Source organism: Haemaphysalis longicornis, unplaced genomic scaffold (genome assembly GCF_048455015.1).
Source record: "Haemaphysalis longicornis isolate Haplotype H1 unplaced genomic scaffold, Haemaphysalis longicornis Haplotype H1 scaffold_16, whole genome shotgun sequence".
Taxonomy (NCBI): Eukaryota; Metazoa; Arthropoda; class Arachnida; order Ixodida; family Ixodidae; genus Haemaphysalis; species Haemaphysalis longicornis.
Window position 1 is genome coordinate 22,843,355 of NW_027526266.1, and position 24,671 is coordinate 22,868,025.

Genomic DNA, 24,671 nt, shown 5'->3' on the forward strand with positions numbered 1-24,671 from the left:
ATCTGTGCTACACAGAAACTTGTGTAGCACACCTGAACTGTGCTACATTTTTTTGATAGTGCGGTTGCACGAAAAGGTTTTTTGGTGCTTTGAAGGGATGTACTACTGAATGTCGAAGAGGTGCGCGCTCGCAAACGATGCAGTGCCGTCGACTTACCATTGGCTACAGCCCCCCAAGCTACTCCGTACAAGCAGCGGCAAAAGAAAGCGTCCGCTGCCGGAACAACGCCCCGACAAACAAGTAGGCAGTTTGTGAAATGGATTAAACTGGCGGCGGCTACGCTGATGTTTCTTCGTCGTAAATGACGTCGCACAACTGGGGTAAGTCCATGCACGAAGCAGCAGACACGAATCGATGTTGTCAAACTCACTACCGGTGTCCAATGTTCTGAGGAGCTGGGCGCGCGTCTTAATGAACTTAGGACGCCTGAAATCTCGTGGCTGTTTAAACAATGCAATAAATTACGCGTTAAGATCGCGTTGTGTGAGCTCACACGGTGAGCTCAATGTTGTTTTACATGCATGCCGCTGGTGCCTGCTAACCACCTGGCTTCAGACAGTCGTTGTTCAATTCGCTTCGAAGCTTAGTTAAAGGAGCCATGAAGATAAACAAAAGTTTGTTTTATTCGAAAGATTAGGCGTTTCATAGTACCCCAAGTGCTTTCCCGGAAGCAAATGATGCTTTATTCACTGAGAAATAAGGCAATTTAAGCCAAAATTTTAAATCTCCCGCTAAAATTGCACATTCCGTGATGTGAACAATGGCGTCATACGAGCCGGTCCATGAAACAGATACTTAGTATGTCGACTCCATATAGCACCCACACGCGGGAGTCGACCGAGACGGCCGCCATTTTAAAAATACTAGTAAAACTTAGTGCACCCGCAGCCCTAGTCATGGAATCGCCTGATCCGGAGAACAAAACTCTCGCCGAGGAGCTCGGGCTTGCATTTAACATCCTCACTACACTTGAACGCTCAATGCTTCAAAGTGCACGAGCGGCAAGAGTTGTGGAATACGCGGTGGACGGGAAAGCGACCATTCCGCGATAGCCACAACAGACGAACGCCCTGCCGTCAGCACCGCTGCCTCGTCAGCCCCATCGCGACGGACGAATACAGACTGGTACGTATGTGCCGTATTTTTATTACGGTTAATAATAGTTCAATTCAGTAGCAGTATCGCTTATGCCAGTTGGCCGGTGTCATGTATGGAAAGCCGTTAGCGCGAGCTCTCTGCTTCGACCAGAAAGATACGAACGTCAATGCGCGGTGTTTACGACATTTTTTTTCCGCTTTGGCGGCGATTTGACGAAGTCGGCGATGAGCGCCAGCATGTCCCAGGAGTGAGCTAACGTAAGGGTCCCTGCCGTAATCACTTCCTCGGAAATGAAGCGAGCACACTCGTACTTCCTTAAGCTCTCTTTCTCCTCCGTTTGCAAAGTTCACAAAACGTAGCCACTTGCTTCGCCGAGGTTCGTCGTTGGGCAGCACATGAAAGGAGATCTCCTCACCGGGGATGTCGCACTCCCTCGACGATTTGCCCGTACTACATGGGCATTTCAAAACGTAGCAACGAAATTTCACTCTAAAGTACTCGAACAAACTGAAGTTTTCAGTGGTTGTAAACTGGAAACGAGCTCCTAACAATAGCAGCAAGCCAACACCATTCCAAAACTGCGACGACTGTCACTAGTTTGCTGTTCCTTACTCCCCTCGTTCCTATTTTTACCTTTGCTGGTTGGCGATATGACGGCCAACCTCCTGTGAAGGGATTACGATACCAAGCAAGGTCGCAGCTGTGCGTGCTGGGACGGTTCGTTGGCCCCTAAGAGACTCGAACCCGAAAATTCGTCTGCGCAACGGCGAGATGTCGAGCTCGGTTGGCGGTAGTTTCGTATACGCATTGGCGCACATGCTTGCGTGTTCGTTCGGAACTTCAACCGTTTACTCCACCGTTCTTTGTCATAAAAAGAATGTGCAGTGTGTTTCACGGGCATTTAGCTCGCTATGCAAACTGTAAGGCCTGCCTAACATGCGTTTGCTTTTGCCGGCCTCCGCCAATCGCAGAGCATTCTCGAGTGACATCATAGGTTCTGTTGCGGAAAATGAGCTGGTGGGTCGCATGGTCATTTCCTTTTTTCCTAATTATGTAGCTTATTTGAGCGAAGTTTGCGTTATAAGTGGTGTCGTTATGGTTCTAACGAGGCAATCTTTCGAATGAACCAAACTTGTGTTTTCTCTTCATGGCTCCTTTAAGGAGTTCTGCCACCAGATGTCCTTTTAATCAAAGGTCCACGCGCGGCGCCACGGCACCGCCAACTCTATTTGACAAATTTTTGGGCTGCTGTGTCCACAACATCGTGACCTGTACGAACCCTGGTCAGAGAATCACAGCAACGTGCACACCATTTGATTCACAAGCGCATACCTGCCAACCCCTGGGGACCTCAAAAATCAGGAGATTGGCCACGGGATAATCAGGGGAAGAGAGAGAGAGAGAGAGAGAGGGGGGGGGGGGGGGTTGTAGCAGCACTCGTGGCCTTTATAGCCTCCGATATCCGCTTTGATGATTCTCAAGGCCATAATAATGCTGAAAACCTAGCAGGTTCAAGCTGACATTTATTTACAGTTGGGAGGAGCATTGTACACTCGCAACTGCCCATCTAGTTCACCTGCGTACGATTTTGCAACAACTGCACGGTGGCGGATTTTGCATTGTTGCAACCTAGTGAAGAGGCTTTTGGCATGCACAACACTCACCGTCTTCATTGCTGTTGACAAAGATATTGTCTACGGACCCCCACTTCTCTTCGGTGCGATGCTTGGTCATTGCCAAGTGCAGTTTCATATCGCTTTTCCACCCGTGCGCCACGTTATTGTCGCATGCAATATTCATGCAAAATCCAAAGTGCTTGCCTTTCCGGGACGGCACAGATCACGTAAATTCTGCAGTATGAGGCCTAAGGAAAAACTGCAAACACTACTACTTCGACTTCGACACCGCTATGTTATCTACGGAGCTACAAAAAAGGCCTACACACTCACTGAACTCAAATGGCTTGGATACGACTTCCACTGACTTCGGCTGGCTACCTAGCTCATGATGGTAATTACGATGCGGCGGTGCTGCTTGACATGCTTTCTTTTTTTTTTGCAGTGCACTAGGGGCACATTTTTGGGAGATTTACGACTGTTCCAATACAATTGGGAGAATAGGCAAAAAAATCGGGAGTAGGCAGATATGCAAACGTGATTTGCGGTGCAACATGGCAATCTGAAGATTGCCATGCTTGCACTGTGCAAACCAGACTTTTAAGGGGAGAATCTGCACATATGAAAATGTTATTCGCCAAAATTTCATTGCTGACTGCATGACTGGGTCAATGGAGTGCATTGTGGAAAAGCTGAAACCCAGGTTTGCATCTGGATGTCATTGCTGTTAAGCAAAAATTACACAGTGACCGACGATCATTGCAAATTCAAATGAGGATGAATACACTGTTACAAAGCCCATTCTTCTATATGTCCCCGACGGGCCAGCGGCCGCTACGCCTAACATCACCCACGGCAATGTCGACCATGGCAACAGCGATGACGAGATCCACGATTCAGAGAAATTTGTGAGCGCATCGCAGAAAAAGATCGCGTTGTTCGAAAACGACGTCAGGCCGAAAGCTTAGTGTTGTGCGAGTTGGGTGCATTGACGGCCGTCATCGCAGGCGCGGCATGTTCCGTTTGCCACAAGCGGAAACTCGCAGTTCGGGCGCCGAATACAAAGCGGAAAGGCCTTTCTGCGTTTCTGGAACTGCACTGTGAGAATACGAAGTGCTCAGAGAGCATCCTTTCGTCCACGTACTCGTCGAAGCGGGTCACGTCAGATGGCAGCCACAGTGCAAGCAGAAGCTACGACAGCGGGAGTTCGCGTGACGCCTTTGCCGTGAACCTGAAAGTGGTGCTTACAGAGCGCGCCGTCGGCATCGGGCATGAGCAACTTTCCCGATTTTGTGCAGTAGTTGGATTACCAAGCTTTATGCACCATAAGACCTTCCATATTATCGGCAAAAAGATTCACGGGGCTGCGGTGAAGGCTGTCGGCAAAAACATGCAAAGGGCATGCAGCGTGACCAAAGAGGTGGCTGGTAATACAGTTGAACCGCTTTATAAGAGACACGCATCGGGGAGCAGTTTGTTTATAGGGACCGGGCAGCTGGACGGGTGGCGCCACCACTCGGCGCTCCCCTCGTCAGTGGAATGCGCCGGTGCATTGGACTACACAGCCTCCCGTTGTTTTTGTCGTGTTTGCTTCGGTGTTTTGTATGTTTTGGTGGCGTTGTGAGCAGACATGTGAGATGAAACGAAGTATAAACAGATGTGTTGGGTTCTTAGATGCAGTAATGACTACGTAAACTTGACGGACGCGTCTAAAGTTGGGCATCGGCTGCAATGGCATGAGCGCTTTTTGCAGCGATATGCGCTTGGCTCTACCTGTTCTGAGTGCGAATAAAACTACTAATATTAGTATTATTTTCTTCTTAAATGCACTCACGGCTACGCAAACTTATTGGATACTTGTAAGGTTGGGGAAGGGCTACATTGACACGAGCGCTTTTTGCAGCGCTCTGCGCCTGGCTCCGCGCGATCTGTGTAGGAATAAAACTATTAGCAATATTAGAATTAATTTCTACCACTTTAAATTATTTTCACTGGTTTCAATGACTACAGTTTCCACGCCAGCCCTAGCGCTTGGATACCTCAATACGTGTGCTTTAAATAGAAAGGCACCTGTATGCGAGATGGATTACCGTGTAGCCGTAGAAATGTTGCGGTAGTTTACACTTTCTGTAACCGTGAGCTTTGTACCTTCGGTTTTGGTGAGCGACACTGTGACAGCATGGGAGCCTGAAAGCCGAAGTGGAAACCCCATGTTTGTGGTGGTCATTTTATCAAGAGCCAAAGTTATTCACTAACTCAACCGCCCAAGCTACAAACCATCCACCATTCCTCCTCCCCTTCCCGTTTTACCCCCTGCGTAGAATAAAGGCTGGCACCGATAGTCAAAAAATGTCGCAGTGTTAACGTCAGCCGGTGTTTTTTAATGCTTAAGTATTCTTTATAGAGTACCTAAAAAAATCGTGTAATGCCTGGTGAAGACACCAAAAACGGGTGATTAGTTGCCTCAAATATGGGTGCATGAGCCCGAGTCCTCCACCACAGGCACATTTCCGACACACTGGAAAAAGTTTAGATTTGGAGAGGGGGCATGGAAGTTCAAAATTAAACAGCAAAATCATCTAGCCCTCCGTCTAATGTTTATGATGGTTGAACACAAAGCTTTTTCCCTGCGAAATCGAATGGGAAACGGTCAAAGTCAAAGACGCTGCGATCAAAAGATCAAACTGCGTGCTGGTCAAATTCGACGCTTAACTAGTCAAACTTTAAATCCAGAAGGCAACCAAGGCAACGATAGAGCTTTGCGATAAACCATCATCGTCGTTAGACGGAGGTGTGCACGATTTTTCAAGCGTAGGTGGCAGCTTGTAAACCAACCGCAGCATTCAGTTGTGAAGCTGAGTACAGGTTTCGGGCACTCTCCTGTCTTGCGTCCTTCAGCCACGCAGGAATTGGTTTTTGAAAAACCATTTACCAACTAGCCAGCAACCATTGCAATTCTTGTAAAGCAATGCTTCTCCACGACAAGCAATAACATTCTACTATCATGCGGTATTTATTCTATCAACGATTCCCGATTACTGTAGTAAGAGCATTTCTGTGAAATTAAACACGTTTCAGCCGTAGGTAATTAAGTTGCGGAAGCGTCGTCCATCACAATTTCTGTTTTGAGGTAAATCTTCGAAGACACCCTCCAACTTTGTCTTTCGCTTGTGCACGACGTCGGCGCCGTTTCGTCGTTTCGTCATCAACTGCCAAAGGCCAGCGCCGCAGCATTCCTAGATCGGTTACACACACCGGCTTTGAGGGAGCATTTAGCGGCAATATACTCCTCGATTCGCGAAACTGCATGCAGGCATGAAAACACTGCATGAAGCAACAAACTTTCACTTCCAGCTTGACTTCCAGCTTGGCGCATGGAGCGTCGTCTGCTATTTGTAAATACCGAGTATGGGCGTAAGTAACACACATGGCATGCCTCGTAAACGTCACATCCACACTCAAGATTTACCGATCTGAAAAATGCACGTGGGGTTACGTTCGCTTTGCAAGCCGCACCGCAGAAAAACGACAGAAAGCCATGCACAACTACGCTGCGCTGACCGCCACCGGCATTCCACTGACGAGCGCTTCGCCACGGGCGGCGCTGTTCGCTGAAACAACGGTGGTGCCATACAATGGCCGCCAGGTCCCTATACGAGATGTCCCTTATAAGCAGGGAGCCATGTTTTCATTTACTTATCAGACCCTAGTCCAATGTGGGCACCGTATGACTAAAATAAGCTCAAAAGAACACTAACGCATGTTGCAAAAGAATCATTATAATTTATGTTTGGCCCCCAGAATTTATGAATCAGTTCTGAATCTTTGTTTGCTTCATTACTTTATTTACACTGTTTTTTTACAGCCGATTCTACAAGCTTTTTTTCCTTTCACCGTTTGTGGAAGATGAATCGTAGATGTTGAGTTCACAAGTCTGATGAATAGCCAGAGCGCACAGCTTCTGCTGTGTGCTCAGGCTATTCATTACGCTTGCAGGACTCAACATCTGCAGTGCTTCTTGATTGGAAGCTATGCGAGTGGGAGAGCCCGCATGTGCGGTCGCGCTCCAATGGATGGCAGTAAGTTTCAACCACTTCTGTAAGTTGCATTTCCATTGGCAGGGCTTCTCATTGTCATTCCATAGCTGAGTGAACCACTGTGTGTTTGCTTAAGTTATCATAAGTAGCGATTGGAGGCGTCTGTCGTCCACCTGTGTTTCCACAATGGAAGCAACTGCAATTAGTGACTGGTGGCACCTGCATCTGAAGTTAAAATGTCTGCTACAAGCGAGATTATTGATTAAAGTTCAAGGATGACTTGTCCCTGATAGCCAACTGTCTTCTACATCCGATGTCTGCTATAAAAGAGGTAAATTTAGTGGTAAAGATAGGGCAGCCAACCAAGTGGGTGAATAGTGTCTCTTATACCCATTTGTCTCGTACATCCATGTCTCTTATAACGAGGTTCAACTGTAGGGACGTGCCAGTCACGTTTGACGGCACATGGCAAGAAAGAGGCCACAAAAGCCACAATGGTGTGGGAACTGTGGTGTCTTTGGACACTGGTTTGCGCCTGGACTATGAAGTGCTTTCTAACTTCTGCCTGGCGTGCAGTTTACATAAAGACATGGGAGGCGACGAGGAAACATGGCAGGCGTTTCATCATCCTGTTTGTGAGAGGAATTGTGACTGTTCTTCTCATGCCATGGAGGCCGAAGCTGCAGTGCGCATTTGGCAGAAAACTGTGGACTATGAGACGCCCCTGCGGTTCACCATCTTCCTAAGCGATGGAGACAGCAAGGCCTACAACGGGGTCTGTGATGCCAACGTGTACCCTGACACTCGAATTTGAGCTTTGAAAAGGTCGATTTGATTGATTGTAGGGTTTAACGCGCCGACACAACGCAGGCGATGGGGCGCGCCGTAGTGGAGGGCTCCGGATTAATTTTGACCACCTGGGGATCTTTATCGTGCGCCGAAATCTCGTACACACGGGCGTTTTTGCTTTTCGCCTCCACCAGAAAAGCGGCCGCCGCGGCCGGGAATCGAACCCGCGACCTCGTGCTCAGCAGCGCAACACCTTAGCCACTGAGCCACCGCGGCGGATAGCTTTGAAAAGGTGCTGGAAGAGCTTGGGGTACTTCCTTTTGAGGCCCTGGTTACCCTCAGCGACCGCTGAGACAGCATGTGCATGCACAAGATGAATGTGCGTCAGACTGCTGAGGCGAGGGCACACCGTCGCAGTGCAGCCAAGAAAGATTGGATGGAAGAGTCCTGCCGCACCAGCCGGGAAGGGAAAACCTATGGCACTGGAGAGTTTTAGACACCCCATATTCCCTCTGGACATGTGTCCAACTTTCGCGCTACTGCATTTTTCATTTTTGTACATACAGTTTCAAACTTTCAAGCGCGTTTTTTTCATTTCGCAATTTTGGCCGATTTGCATTTTTTGCGGGAAGTGTTTCGGGCACTTAGAATGGTCATACCACAACGAAATTTGGCACACACATTGAGGAGAGTGCGTAGAATGCCGATATCTGCTTGAATCAGCACTACCTTAAGCCCTAAATATCTACTAATTAATTAAATCGTAGTTGAGTGGCACAAAAAGGGTACTTTGCTACACAGATATTTTTTTCATATTTTCAAAGTTGAAGCAGTTGAAGCACAATTTCTAGCTAGATATCGGCACACTATGGCTAATAGGGAGCAAAAGGAGCTGTTGAACAACTCTCTGCATGAACATTTAGTATGCGTGAAAGTTTCCAGAAAACTTATCAAGTTTCACCATTACTTGCAACATCACTCACAAACTATTGCACTTATGTAAAAACTGATTACAGATTTGGAATCGGGAGGAAAAACTACATCAGTGGTCCGATTTCGAAAGCTCTAAGTTTAAATAACAAAAAAAGAAGTTTTCGAGGAGCGTCTCCCCTTGAAGAAAGAATTATTCACTTTGCCTCTTTTGCCTGTTTCAGTCGATTCCTCCTAATCTGCCTTTACCGTGTCAGGTTAAGCTGACTTCCGCCATTTTTGTCCCCTTTCAAGTAATACTAACACTGGGACCCCATCATTTATCTCGAATAAAGAGCAAAAAAGAACTGCAGGACAAAAATTACTATGGGTACAAGTTAAGAATGGCAATAGCTGATGCAGTGTGTCACTCCCCCACAGCGATGAACCCGGACGTCAGCGAGCGCGTTTTGAAAGGAGACTGCGCTTAAAACAGCTGTTATGAAATAATCTGATGACTGACAGCTGTGAAATCGAAACTTAGACCAGTTGGACTGCGCACAGTTACCGGCAGATTGCACACAATGGATGGGAACCAGCCCCACTACTTGAGGCATTTATTACCTTTTCACCGAATGGAACGGGAACGATGCATACGTGGGAATAATAAAGACCGAACTCCACTGAACCCCAGTTTTTTATCACATATAAAAACTGACGAGGGCAAACTCGCCTCTGGGTGCACCACTTTAAGTATTTGATAGCCCAGTTTTCAATCTCACCAGAGTCGCGTTTATCGGCAGCGGCCTTGTTCTTGACGGTAGAGCGGACCGTCTGCTAAGACAGGCCTGTACTTCTGGCGATGTCGGCCCGTTTTTCCCAGTGTTCGACAGCGTTAATTATTACTCATGCAACTGGTCGCACAAAAAAAAAAAAAAAAAAAGAACTGGCACTGGCTTGGCTGTGCCAACAACCCGGCTGCCAGCAATGTTGCCAGACAAATGTTTTCTTGCCAAACTAAACAAAGAAAAAGCATATCGGGTGCCAGCGCCACGGAAGTCCGCTATAAACATTCAGTCGAAACAATTTTCGCCCCAAATTTGGTCTGTTGTAGCCGATAGTCTGCTCTAGCCGGGTCTGTTATGAGTGGAGTGGACTCCATTTAAAATGCATGGGGACCAGACAAGCCCACAGAAATGGTCTGTTGTAACCGAAAGTCTGTTGACGGATCCGATGTAACGAGCGTAGACTGTACTCACAGTAATGCACCGTTTCTGATGTGTGGAGAAACAGCCAGCTGTGTTGACGACACGCCGGGGCAACTTCTGTTGTCATTCTTAATTTGTACCGGACTATAGGTGACTGTTCAACTCTCTCTCAGCCACTTGGACCGAACGACCGGGCTTTTCTTGCCTGCTAAGTGTGCCACCCTGCCCGTCTCCGCATGTCAGCCAGTCATGCCAACCTCGATTCTGCCCCCCGTGACAATGTTCCCCTCCCATTGACGGACGAGCGGGTACTACTCACCGCCTTGGCCGCCTGCCGCTGCTGCCGGGCTGGGGGCGCCGCCGGGGTGCCGCGCGTCTGCGAGCGCGTGCGCCGGCGGCCGCTGTCAGCGTCGGCGCTGTCCTTGTGGCCGAGCTCCTTGAGCAGGGCCTCCCCTTCCTTGGCCGCCGCCTCCAGGCTGCTCAGGCGCCGCGCTGCCGCCGCCTTGCTCTCCCGCTGCGGACGGCCGCTGCCCGTCTGCGTGCGCACGGGGAGACGGCAAAAGAATTCAAACCCTGAGGGTTCAACACACCCAAGCTTACAACATTTCGGCTACGAGGCACACCTTAGTGGTGGGCTTCCCCCGATTGGCCGACCACCCAAGGAGCTTAAATGTGCTCCGAAATCTTGCACACGCGGCGTTTTCGCTTTTCACTTCACCAGGAAAGCGGCAGCTGTGGCCGGGATCGAACCCACATCCTGGGGCTCAGCAGCCTAACGCCTTGGCCACTCAGTCACGGCAGCCGATGCACAAACAGAAGATGTAAGTGATTATGACTCTTGGGTACAGCTCGAAAACACCTCCGCTGTCAACACACATTGGAGCTTTGCAACCTTTTACGGCCAGTTGTTCTAAAATGGCAAGGAAAACGACAAAATTGTAAAGACAAGTGCCACCGCCACCACTGGTTAAGCCAGGGTGTCTAGCAAATTGCCTAATTCAATTTCCCTGACTTTTCCATGTTTTCCATGACCATTTTAAACAAAATTCCCTGACCTATAAAACAGGCGCCATTCTGTGGAAATGGTCGTGAAGCATATAAAAAGCATATACAAAACACATTCTATCATAAGGAAAAACACATTTGTTGCAAGTGCCCTAATTCTCATAATGCACTTTGATTAACTTCAGTTTGTTCAGTTTCAGGTTTGCTTGCCTTCTGTTACGGCTTCAGGGAGTTTATTTCATCTTGCGGGATAGAAGCTTCAACTTGCGCTTCAGCGAGACCTTTTGCTTTTTTTTATTGTCCCGATTTGACATGCAACATGACTCGCATGGTGCGTTTTTGCACGCGATTCGGCGCGTCGGCGTTGCGCGTGTGATTTTTAGACGGCCGCACGTCGATGATTCGCGTGCGCGGCAGCTTCTGCGATGCGATGAGGTTTTTGAGGGAAGGGGGGGGGGGGGGGGAGGTAGTGTGACGCGTGTCGCGCGAGGAAGTGGGAGGAGCCTACCGACTTGCGCCAATGGAGAGCCGCACGCCTCATGGCGGCAGTTTCGAAGCTCTCGTGACAGCCGGATGGCCCCGCCACAGATGTTGAGGCTTACCACCCCGGCAGGTATTGCATGGGCGCTTTCACTAGCGGCGCGGATGATGTTTTATAGTATCGTTTTCGCCCACATTATAAGCTCCTTTACCTCACAAGCAACTTCGTGCGTGCCTTGTGTGGCACTTTAGAGGGCAAGCGCTTAGAAGCGGTCGCTCGAGCTCCCGTCACCACTTCGCGGTCGAAACCGCCGCCGGCAGCACCGCGCGCAGCGTGCAGGTGGTTTCGCGGCAGCGTCAGAGCGTGTGACGTGCACGGTGCATTTTCGTGAGCAGAAAACGCCCCACGCAGTTCACGCTAAACCATGTCGTGTTCCATTTTGATTAGGTAATTCTGGCTCCGGATGTCATAAGAAAGAAGTTCTTTCAAGATTAGCTCCCAAAAAACGCGGACTTTAAAAATTCGCTGAAAAAATAGCGCGTTGTGCGTGCGATTTGTGCACTCCCTACATCGCCCCTCTGCGCAAGTGCAACCAGCAACCTAAGCCAGCTGCGAGCTGCGTGAACCGCACGGCGAGTTTCTGCACGCGATTCGTGCGCGGTATTTTCACGGCCGCGTCGACGATTTCGTGCCTGCGGTGGCGCATTTCCTGCACAAGCAAGTGCGTTTGTGCCTTGAGTAGCATTTTAAAGAGCGGTTAGAAGCGGTGGTTGGAGCTCCCACACTACTCCGCGGCCGGTGCAGCTAAGGTCCCTCTTAGGTGCAGCCACCATGTTGCCGGCGCCTGCCGCTCGGCACGCACCGTGCGGGTGGTTTTCGTGGCGGCGTCAGCGCGCCTCAGGCGTGTGCGCCGTGTTTTCGCTTGCAGAAAAACCAGAAAACGTTTCATGCGGTTCACGCTTTCGTCGCGCGCGAACGTGTTGCGTTCGGTAACTTCTTGGGGGCCCCCAACACTAGTTTCCCCTATTCTGAAACTGTGGGCAGGCCCCGAAGTGGTTTTCCCTGACTGATACTACTTGATTGAAAAATTCCCTGACAATTTCCTGATTTTTCCCGGTGGCGCAAAATTCCCTGACTTTTCCCGGTCACTAGACACCCTGTAAGTGGAAAAATTATACCACGAAAAATATTACAATACATGCCCACAAGCATATGTGATGCAAGTGGAAGTGTTGTGTTTTGGCATCAGAAGACAAAATGAAGTCCAGAACCAATATGTTGCAAACTGAGCCAATAACTGTGCACTTTTTACTACTGTGGATACCTTTCGTAAACGAGAATCTTGGCTGAAGTCAGTTCACGCGAAAAGAACAACTAGCACTACCCCTTCACGACAAAAAGCCGAAAGGGCAGACCAGTGTCGCTCCTGGACAGTAACCACCGTCACACCAAAGTGGCGTCAACAAGGGCCCACTGTGATTGACTGCCTCTGTGACAAAACCACAAGAAAATCAAAACAGTCCTTCAGGAAGCGGCGACGTCTAGTAAAAACCAAGAATGCAGGACTTTTGGAGTAGACAAAAGAACCAGAACGAAGTGAGCGAAAGGGTCATCACACAAACACTCCGACGTTAAGCTCCGAAAGGATGCAAGCACGAATGAGCAGAATCCCGTATCAAAAGCTCACCCGTTAAATGCGCGCGTTACTTCCACCTTTCTGATGAATGTTCCCTCACCTCCAACAAACAGAAACTGTCAATGCTGCATATGTGTGGCATGCAAGATAGTCAGATGGAAATAGGCAGCCCATGAAGAGATTAAGCCAACATCAAGAGCCAGCCAACATTCGCATAATGTAACAATAATTCGGTAATTTTTTTCAATGAATCAGCACACCATATCACAGAGGCTCCACCGAGAAAGCTTCAGCTTGGTGGTACGGAGCATCAAAGTGCGCAGGATTGTATAAAAGCACGACCAATTAGGCCTGAACTGACGAAGCTGCTTGGCACAAGGTGGACTAGTACTTGGTTGCCGCCACACCACTCCGCCGCCTCACTTGCTCATGATTTACTGTGAAGCAAACTGCCATCAGTTGTTGGAAATGAAAATGAAGGAAAACATGCTTTTACTAAGCAGTTACTCAGCAGTCCGAAGATACCTTTTACCCAACCATAGATGCTAAGAGGGCTGCGAGATGCTCAGCCTTTCGTTTGAAACAAGCTTGCCGGTTATCTTTGGTGTCCCATTAACAACTTCACAGCGACAAAACCAACAATAAAAGATCGATGTGAAACTCGGCAGTTCCGCACATTCACCGCAGAGGGGAAAATGTCGTGCCATTTGTCGTGGAATGGCGCGAGCTGAAATTGGCTGTGCAAATCTTGTCTACGAAAGGTGGGACAAATACCAATGCTGCATTCGGGATCAGTTCAAGTGGGAACAGTCTGCAAATGACTCAACACGAGACAAATGCTCGTCTGCAAGATCATCATACCTGCCAACTTGTGGGCAAACTTCTCGTAAGGGGGGATGCAATACTCGCTTTCTTCAGTAAAATCTTAAAGTAGACATAATTTATGTTTGCCGTGACCACATAGACCAAACCTTTGTACGCTGTCTTACGAGAGGTTGATTTGTAAAACAACCTAGTTTACACTAGTTATTTTCAAAAAGATTCTGCAGTGGCCCAAAGTTTCTCATTTCAGAAACTTCTGTAATAATCCAGAATGCTCCACTGCTGGTCAAACCTGAATGAGTGGAACTCCCAAGCCTTTTTTTTTCTTTTTTTGAAACTGCTAAACCTTCTTGGGCCTTCAGCATTACCACAGAACATCGTAAAGGACATTCTCATCATACAAAGGTATTAGATTTGAGGTGCGCAAAGGGGAAAAATGAGGAAAATATTTCGTACAGGAGTGAAACCTCTGCTCCACGGGCAAATAATTCTGGAAAAATGAAAGCCAACTTAAGAACAGTCGCCTGCAATGAATGACAGCACGGCTCGTGTGCACAATTAACGTCGGCGCTTGGGCACGTTGTTTTTCCATTCCTGAATTCACAGCACAACACACAAGGACGAGTCATTGACAAGACCTACAAGCGCTGAACACAGCAAAGAAAACAAAAGAGCGCGTAAGCTTCCCTTGTGTCACGCTATCACACCAAATAAACCACCTATCTGGACACTTTGTAAGCATACGTTAGCAGTGTAGTCATGACAGTTTCATGGATTTGTTGTCACGAGTTATGCTTGCTTTGTTTGACTTCAGTTAAAAGTCCGCACCTGCATGTCTCACCGCTGTTTGTTGCACCCCAATTCAAGAACATGCACACAACCAGCTCAGCCTATCCAGTCATCCCAATGTTCTGTGGCAGGCCAGCCTTGCTTGTAATGCGCCAGAGCTTTTTTTATCCTAGGATGAACACAAAGTTTGAGATGTCAGAGAGACCCTGTGCGACCTTTGTTCTCGCAAACATGCACTCACGCCGCTACCAATACGGGAGATGTGATACGTTCCATATTGTGCCCCCCCCCCTTTCCCCCAGTGGCTGTCAAGCGTCTCATTTCTTAGGCAATTTATGCGGCTGGGCTGACAATGCTAACAGCAGCCAATGCACCTGAGATGGCTACGTTAGAATGAGCATTTTGGAATACAGTCAAAATTCCCTCAGACGATTTCCCGACCTAACGAACAAATTCGGATTCCCTTGAAGGGGAGCCTATACGAATCAATGCTTTTACGAACTCTAACTAACGAAATAGATTCAGCACCATTCCTGATTTCGCGAACTATTTTGTATTTTGCAAGCCCTCATCACTAGCAAGAAGAAGAAATTTCACCAAGTTCCTCGAAAGAGCTGGGAGCTTCCATGACTATCTGGGTGCCGACATACACACAAACACGACAGAGGTTTCAAACGAAGAAATCGTACAGTTAAGTTTCCGGCACACAAGAGGCGTCAGAGGATGCCGACTTCCCTGAAACTGCTGCTGAAGCTCCTGTGCCTGCTCCAGGCCAGGTTATGGATGCTACTGACTTGCTCAGGCGTTTTGCTGGGGCTCCTCACGAAGGAACCGGGGCCAGGAACGCACTTGAATGTTACGAAAAGCCGGTCTGCCAAATGCTAATCAAGTACGAGCTGTAAAAAATTGCAGGCTGTTTTGCAGGAAATAAATTAATTTCCCTCTGAACCCCTAGCACTTCATTCTTATTTTCAAAGCGGATAAGCACATTGCTAAATTATCAGCGGGCGAGTGCCACGGCAATTACCATGTCATAGTAGCTGCAGGGACGGGCCTCCCTTTGCACATCAAATTTATAGAATCAACTGCTTGTAAAATAACAGACCCGATTTTACGGAAGTCCTTGATTTAAAGGGACAGACAACCAATTTTTGTCACGTATTTGTTCTCTAGCTCATATGAAAGCCAGTGTTTTATATAGCCCGGTAACCACAAGCAATTTCTAAACAAACTGGCAGAAATAATTTTAATTTGGCAGCAAACTTCCTGAAAACGGAAGGGTGGCGGTTCGTAGTGTCGAAACTTGACACTACAATATGTGTCCCTGTCACGTGACCTGCAAACGTAGCAGCTACTGTAACTGCCTAAATGTTTATTTACGTATAGGAAACCTTTTGTATTTGCACAAACGTAAATTGTATATGTATTTTTTAGCATTATTTTGAAATTTTTGTAGACACGCCGCCCGCCGCCGCTGGGTTGCTCCCAGTGTGGCTAACTGAGCCTCCATGCCCAGAATCAACGGCAGCGTTCAGTAAACAGACCCAGTGAAGGAGCTTTGACGATTCTGCCTAAGGCAGACATGTTTGTTCTGCCGAAATATTTGATTTCAGTTTCCAAATACGCCAACAGCAGCTTAACAAAAAAAAAAAAAAAAAAAAAGTCGGGAGAATCGAACTTCCCACCCGGGGAGAATCGAACTTCCCGCCTCCACAACGTGAAGCCAGATTCTACCTATCGTCTATCCCAACAGATGGCGCATACGTGCACAATAGACCGTTGCATTGAAAAAATACATAAAGGAACAGGAAAGCCCGCGATTCAAACTTTTTTAGCTGGGAACAAGTTTTTAAATATTGTTTTTTATTTCGCATACAGACAAAAGTATGTTGCCGAGCTACTGTATGTCATGGTTGCCAGCATTAGTTTTGGGAGGGACACATATGGCTCGCAGATCAAAAAATTCGATTTAAAAAGTTCTAGGGCGTTATCAGCAAAACCGTTTCTCGGCAAGGTGCTTTAAGTGATGCCCTTTCATTTGGGATAGAGAATATATACTCGACGAAAATCGGTTGTCTGTCCCTTTAACGAAATAATTCGCGATTCTCAGTGACTTCAATAGACCTGGTTTTAACTGTATCTCATGAAAGTTTTTCTTGACTGCACTATGATAACAGCAAGCGATATTTGAACTCATGTTACTGACTTCCAATGTGTGGAATTCACTCACATGAAGAGTACCACTGTGGCAAGTGTTGCATGACAGAGCCAGAGGTGCGGGATTGCCTTGGTCCTAAATTGGAAGCTGCTGAAACCAAGTGTCCCGAGACTGGGCAAAACTGAACTCTCTAGAGCCAATTTTGCACCTGCTTCTAAACTTCACAAAACGGCCCCCCTCAGAAGATAGAAGATACATTGCTTCGGGTGGTACATGCAGTATATGTCCTGCAATCGATGGTGCACGGTATTGCCAGCAGCAGCTAAGTGTTCAGCATTTAAAACATTTTTTCCCGGAGCATATTTCGTGAAACTTATATGCAAAACCATGATGCAAGCCCATAACCCTCATTAGTAGATTTCCCAGAACATTTGGGGGTATGCTCTACAGCAAGGCTTCAAAAAAGCACAAGATTGAAGTACTAAATGCCCTTAACAGGAGTAAACATAACATTTGGTATGCGAGAGAGAATAACAATAAGCAGCAATGCCAGCCAAGGTACCACGTTCGAGTGCTGAGGCAGCTACTACCAGAAGACTGAGCAAGCGCCCTTTGTAAAACCAGGAGTTTTTTTCCAATTTCACTCTATCACTTCACATGAAAGTGCCTCCGTAATTTCTGTCAGCCTACGCAAGAGAAGGCTCATGTTTCACGACTTCACCAGAACAATCAGCAAAGCTGGACAAAACTTCATGACACTCCATAGTTATCCTAGTAACTTGGCCAAGATCCTTTAGAGCAGTGCGCAAAACCGGCAGAAATACCGCATCGGTTACGGTTCGAGTTCGGAATAATTTATTTCATTCTAACCCAGTCCCGGTTCAAATAAATTACGTGTCGAAGGACCGGTTCTGAGTTTTGAACCGGTTCACAAACAGGTTCGATACGTTAAATTATAACTAAACTAAAAAACGAATAGTTTAAAGTGACCTTAAAAGCAAAATATTGATCGTAGGGTTTTAACGCGATGACGCAACGCAGGCGATGAGGCGTGCCGTAGTGGAGGGCTTCGGATTAATTTTGACCACCTGGGGATCTTTAACGTGCGCCGAAATCTCGTACACACGGGCGTTTTTGCTTTTCGCCTTCATCAGAAAAGCGGCCGCGGCGGCCGGGAATCGAACCCGCGACCTCGTGCTCAGCAGCGCAACGCCTCAGCCACTGAGCCACCGCGGCGGGTAATAGCAAAATATAAACAAAAGTTCAAAATACTGCTTTTTCCCCTAACAATGGCGAAATTTCAGGCCAATTTAAACAACTGGATCTGACATTAGGAAAAACAGATGAAGTAGGAACAATTCACTATCCATTTTCTTGCCCAGCCCTTACGCCAGACTAGTTCGTGGCGCTTTTATGGGAAGTGGGACTGGTATGGGATCGATATTACTAATTTGGACGAAAAATTTATAAATAGCTCCTTTCGTACACAGCACTGGATACCTAGGGTTCTTTTCAGGAAAAAAAAAAAACTCAGTTTTGAAAAAAAAAAAATCCCAAATACGACTAGGGTCATGCACACGCTAGGGTCATGCACACGAAGTTTTTCTTCTGTGTTGGTGTTATAACGCCTTAAGATGACAGCCCCTGGTCATCACATAATACCAAGCGGCTTCTTATCACTGAATGAGGGCTGGCAGAGAAATCTCGGACAGATGCGTGTGCCGTCCGAGTAGCAGAGCGAGCAGTACTTGGAATCGTCTGGCATGAAGTGCGATCGCCAGCTCAACAAAGGCCGGCAGTTCGCAAAGTGCCTTTAAAGGGGCACTGACACAAAAATTTTGCATCTTGTTTTTTTTGTTGCGATAAGTAGCTAGTGACCTACTAATAACCTGTAGAAACCTCATTTGCTTCAGCGTGCGACGGTTGTTTAATTAGAGGCATTTTCAATGCGGCCAGTCGCAGTTTCGGTTTCAGCGAGTGCCGCGAAACGATGGATTTTGTGTGAACAAAGCTGACCACGTGACCGTCGGAGGGATATCACAGTTACAGAGCAGAGCCGCCGTAGCACTGTCGAATCCGCATCGACGGCAGTTTCTGCGAATGCCCCCCCGTACTGATCTCGTGAGGCGCCTAATTAAAAAGCGACCGTGGATGTGACGCAGGCGCTGCGAGTGCAAATGCTACCGCGGCTAACGAACGACGCGCGACGCTCGAGACGGTGGGTGGCAAGACGCGCGCTGGGAGCAGCCGGCCGGTCTGCCTACAGGTCCGCCTACAGATGTGTTCGGCTTAGCACTGCGGCGGATATTCGAGTGCCGCTCTCGTAAGCGGTGCAGATGACAATTTTTAATGCAACCCGCCATGGCATCATTAACTCCTTTCTCATGTAAGCCACCATGGTCGGGACTTGGGGACAATTTCGTGCAGCGGTAACAAATATATCACTCGAGCTACCTGCGCCGGCGTGGGCCACTTCGCGGCCGTGGCCGCCGCCTGCACAGCTACCGTGCGGCTTGCTCAGTGGGCTTTTCGTGCCTCCGGCACGTTTCCGCATTCAATGGTAATAAACAGTAATAGAAACAGAGTGCCTGGAATCGCTGTAGAACTTTGGTCGCGGCCAGCTGCCCGATGAGCTAACGAAATCACGGCGCCTCCGCCGCCAACGATCGGCGCCAACGTTCGTTCTCGAGAGCAGAAGCTCCGCCCTCCGGCCCTCCGATTGGAGCGGCGAGCCGGCAGTGCGGAAGCGGCAAACACAAACTCGTGACGTGTTTGGATGTTGTTTATTTACACTTGCGCGTGGTCCTCTGCTGGCCGCTCGGTTGCGTTTCGCACACTTCAAAATTGATTTTAAATATGTTCTAGGCTGTATTCACCGCTGATATTTTGCAGATGATGTATATGTGTTCCCACCAATCTATCTCCGAAGTTATCTCGCCTTCAAAATTTTGTGTCAGTGCCCCTTTAAGCGCTGGACACATGTACGATTGGTACACGCGATTCACATGCGACTGATCGTTACGACTAGTCGTACGCGTGAATTTGAGGCGGCCCGATGCGCGCTTGAGATGCGTCGTCGGCGTCGCTCCGCCCACTGTTTTTGCTCCATGGTCAACTACGATGATCGCTGAGCTGAATTTGTAAATTCTGCGCGTTTGTTCGCAAGAAATGGATAAAGCAAGCAATCGTGAAGCGTTTTCTGCCTTCGGAAACAGTCCGCGCACACGCCGGCCGCGCCTGCCAGCTCCGCACACTCAGCGGCTCGCACCGGCGCAGACCACGGTAGCAACCGCACTTGTCGCTGCTCTTCTGAATCAATCTGATTGCTAAAAAGAAGTTCAACATGCGAGAAAGTAAATGTTAGTGTGGTGAAAAATTGTGCTAGGGATTGTTGTCAGGGCTTATTTTAAAAGCGGCGATCAGATATGTGCCGCGATGCAAGCCTACGCTGACCGGTCGCCACGGCGCGCGGTGCGCCGAGCGGCCGAGAGATGGCGATACCTGCTCGGAAGCATCGAAACAGGCTACGCAGATGTCTTGATCACCGATCGCTCAAACGGCAGTTATAACTTAAATAGAGTTCTGCATGCGAGAAAGGGGATGATAGTGTAGTGAAAAGTTGTGTTGCGGATTCTCATTCGCAGTTGCACAGATAGCGGCGATCAAATATCCGCCAGGTTGCTAAGCCTAAAGTTCCCATCACCAGAGCCGACGCGAGCGACGCAAGCCGCCGTAGCCGATCGCGTGTGGCCGACGGGAAGCGATAGAAGCCGACACCGTTCCCTTTTCGGCACTCCGAGTTACAGCGGAACGCAGCACAAGTTGTGGGCATTGTTCCGCGCACGAGCACACACAAAAAATCAAACGATGTAAATACAACCACGACCCCTTCCCGCTTGTGCGGGAGCTGTGGGGAATGTCGTCTGCTGCCCCTACCGGACTGCTTAGGGACTTGGCCACTAGGGGATTGCGCATGCGCAGTGGGGTTGTGAAAGAGGCGGATTGCAGGTAGGTTGGGCATTTTACTCCGTATCGAAAACCACTATAAAAAGGTCATCTTAAATTTGCCTCCATTCCCAAATCGAAGCCATGGTTGTCTATCATCACATGCCTCAAAACATCTTGCAGAATGTGTGCAGTTTAGTAGCTACAAAGTATGAAATATGACCTCGTTATTGGTATTGTGGTGACATCTTTGGTTTGTAACAAACTCCTGATGTCAACGTACGACTTCAAATGGTCCGCACAAACTTGACCGCTCTATGCATCCTAAGAAACAACAATCAGATTAGCATGATGGCGCTCACCGCGTTCCCAGTGATGAGAAGTTCAGTTATGCGAAAGGCCAGGTAGGGGAAGATAAGTGCAGAGAAAAATACACTTCCTCTTGGCTTTTTGCGCGGAAATCTGCGCAGAATACTTTGAAACCAAGAGCTGGGCCATTTCTTCCTGCTTTCCCGCGTAATGAGAATCCCATTCTCGACACCCGACATTTCGACAAACTCCAGCCCACCTCCCTGTATTTCAGTGCAGCATCGCCGCAGCACATCGATAGCAGAAAAGGCTTTTTGCACCGCTGGGTGAGAACGATTGTCTTCCGGTGACAGCTCGTCAGTGGCAACGGCACCAGACGCCATCAAGTCAGCAACTACTCCAGAATCCAGCAAGCTCACCGTCACAAAAACATCGTTGTCGGCTGGCAAAAGGCGCAGACTGCTCCCGCTGCTGCTGCTTTTCATGGACTTTAGCGCGGGCGGGCAGGGCGGTGGCCCGGAGGCTAGGCACAGCCAGCACAGAACGTTGGCATGAGTCTGGTGACCAATTGCAGAGCTCAGAGTTCGATATATCTAACAATTAACCAGCCATAAAAAATACATTTTACATGCATAATGGCGGAATAACTTTGAATTTTCGCTATGGAGCATATTTCACTCTATCCGAGTTCGTAATATACGGGTTTGTCCGTATTTGCAACCGGGATTCTTCATCTTTTGTCAATTCACAGTGGGCCTGCCTTTCTTTAGCATCATCAAGTTCGTTGATTAACATCCGGCTCTGCAGCACCCAACAATACACTACCCTGCTCAAGTTATTTATGGGCAGCCTAACACGGTAGGGTCATCAAGTCTTCAGGAGATAAAATTACGATTCACACACTGAGAACTAACTGCAAGCACCAAGAAATAACACCAAAAATGCATATCAGAAGCACATCTGGAGCAAAACATTGCGCACTGCAAGCCAACTATGCAGCAAGGTAGGAACAGGGATCTTACGAGTGATGTCAAAAAAATCGCAGCGCTGCCTCCCCAGTGTTTCTTTATTTGTGTGTATCCACTAGGTCCAAGCCGAATTTTACCGACTGTGCAAGTGTTTTAGAACTTATCTGAAACAACAGCCAGCATTTCTACATTAGCTTAACAAGAAAAGGCCCAAGTTATGCGACAATATTTGTACCATCAGGAAACTTCCCAAAGTTCATAAAGCTCCCTGGTAATTCGAGACACCCGGCTGAGATGTTCTGTGCGCACCATTTTGTTTTCTTTACCAACCCTACTTGTGTACTTCAGTACGAGCAAGTATCTACATCCAACTCGAACCTACTGCCTTTGTGCAAGCGTGTTAGAACTTCATTTGATGCTGCTGCTGCTCGGCACTCACCCTGGCCGGCTCCGCCTTGGCCTTCTTGGCAGCGGGTGGAGCAGCATCCCCGTTGGTCTCCTCCTCCTCCTTGGAGTCTGCTGCCGGTGCTGCTGCAGGCTTCTCCTCTTCTGCCCGCTGGGGGGGGGGAGACAGAGAAAAGAGAAAGGTCAACACCATACTCGGCACCACCAGAAGAGAGAGAGGCAGTACAATGCAGTTTGTCGGGAAAGCTTATAACTCGAGAACTGTCATTAGTAGTAGTAGCAAGTATTGCTGAATGAGGCGGACTTAGCCTTGCATAGCTCCGCCTAATCGTCCCCAATACCACATCAGAGACTCTCAAAGTCATCACACCTCCCTTAGTCCTAAAATAACAGGCACACAATGTCACCACACCTCACTTAGTCCTTCGGACTGCAAGAATCCGAGGAGGAGATGAGACACCTCTGTTCGCACAATCCAGTGGTCCCTAGGAAAAATAATGTCCTCCGATGTAGCATGGAACACTCCTAACTTATGGAGATTATGAAAAAAAAAGTTTGCCCGCTCAGGGTTGGTTTTGGAGCAGTTCATAATGAAGTGATCAATGTCACCAGTCACACTGCACAAGGGGCAGCTTGGCTACATAAATTCAACCTTGTTTCATCCCCTTTGAGAACTGTCATTATCATAATACTGGCTTACTCGTTACAAACAGGACCACCACAAAGACGCCACAACCTTTTCCTGGTGTCTATTTCTCGAAGATAACATATTAGGAACAATGGTGGCAGTGTTAGAAACTGAAGTGCATGCAGGATTACGCAAGGACCATAAGCTTTTTCAAAACCAACTATGTCTGTACGCCATCCAAAACAAACGTTCCTGCAGATTCCTCATACCAAACAGTTGAGAATGCAGTTAATTTTCTCCAGCATTCAGTGTACACTTTGCAGCAAGGTGCTGATGGATGACTTCTTGAGACTTGGTACACTACGACTGCTAAGTGCAAGTTCTAGGCAATTTTCGCAACACAGCCTGTACTGTGCAGAATCATGGCATTGGTCGCTTACACGGGATCAAACCAGCCGCTCAACAATCCGCCTGAGGTGGGCACTGCAACGCGGAAGACCCAAAGCAAGAACCAGTACGAGCAGCTGCCCTTTGGTTATCATGTGGCGCCATCTGTGAGCAGCTTGCCTCACTACACGCTGTATGAAATAAGCGTACCCCGCATTACTTATCCCGCGAGTTTTGGCACAGTCCCGACAACTATCCTAGTAAGAGCTGTTTTTATATTTTTGTAAGCGCTAAGTCGGCGCACGCGTTGGAATGCGCCATTTAGCACTAGTTGCGGCCGTCACATTCTTCCAACGTAGCCGCCAGCGCGGAACTCGCATGACGTACTACAGTCCATCACTTTCTGCTTATTCGAAGCCCTTTTATTTCCTTCATCAGCTTCAAAACGGCATTTGACGTGTGTGTTGATCACATTCACTCTCTCTCACGGCACTTAACTAATCGAACGTTACTCCTGCTGGCGCAACTTTTCGCGACGCGTTGGGCCTCGTCCAATCTGGCGGCAACATCGCCCGGCGAATGTAAACACCGCGGACTTAGCCTCGGGCACAAAGCGCGGCAACTCTACTCCCATCCAGACCGGGTTCCCCAGGGGCCAGGCCACGCGCGCGGAGAACACCTGCGCGACTCTGCCATGAGCGAAAAAGCATAGTTGACGAGTGGCTCGCGCTATCCGCCGCGCTTGTTCGGCCGCACACTTGCACTGTGCGCGCGGGAAGCCCACACCAGACAGGATACAGCCGCTGCTTCCGCGACAAACACAAAGCGCGCATCGAAGCCTCGCTACAAGCAAACTTGATCACGCTGTGGTGCAGGTGGTCTCGGCAACCGATTCGGCCGGCCCCGTAGATAAAATACCACAGATCGGCGGCTCTGGAAGCGTAGCCATGACAACACGACGGGGAACTTTGCCTCGGACGCGGAAGATGGCGCCATGGTCTCGTCAAACTCCCGCACCACGAATCGCCCGCCATTATGGACGTTGTCCGAACCACGGAATTAATTCGAAATATCGTGCCCACTGCGTCGAGTCGGAGTCCCTTAGCGGGGTACGCCGACCTGCGAGACGTTTCCACGAGCGTTCGGGAGTCGCGCGGCATCGGCACAAGTACGACACGTGTGCCCAGCGGAGCGACCACGATGTCGGGCGTTCGAGAAACGGTCGCCTGTTGTTGGTGCGCAACGCAGCCGGCGTCGCGGTGTCATGACGATGCCGCCCGATGGCGGCGATTCCCGCTCGGCCGCCGCCATCGGAGTCGCTCACCTTCGTCTCTTGCGCTGTGGGCTCCTCCATTTCGCTGTCCGGGTTGTTTTCCGACATTTGTGCGTGCACCACTCGGTCGACGGCACTCCGGCTTCGCTCGACACAACCACTCACGGCGAGTTTGAAGGACGGCGTGGGTCACGTGACCGCGCACGC

The 24,671-nt window shown here is 48.7% G+C and overlaps 1 protein-coding gene across 1 annotated transcript in view; it reads right to left on the reverse strand.

The window, feature by feature from the left end:
• Positions 1 to 24,671, reverse strand: part of LOC144166179 (uncharacterized) — a 52,286-nt gene extending 27,615 nt beyond the window's left edge. Inside the window, exons 1-3 of the mRNA XM_077695781.1 lie at positions 24,516 to 24,671; positions 22,211 to 22,327; positions 9,978 to 10,193 (exon numbers count right to left, since the gene is read on the reverse strand). Coding sequence (XP_077551907.1) covers positions 9,978 to 10,193; positions 22,211 to 22,327; positions 24,516 to 24,572 — 390 coding nt within the window. The 5' untranslated portion in view covers positions 24,573 to 24,671. The remainder of the gene's footprint in view (positions 1 to 9,977; positions 10,194 to 22,210; positions 22,328 to 24,515) is intronic.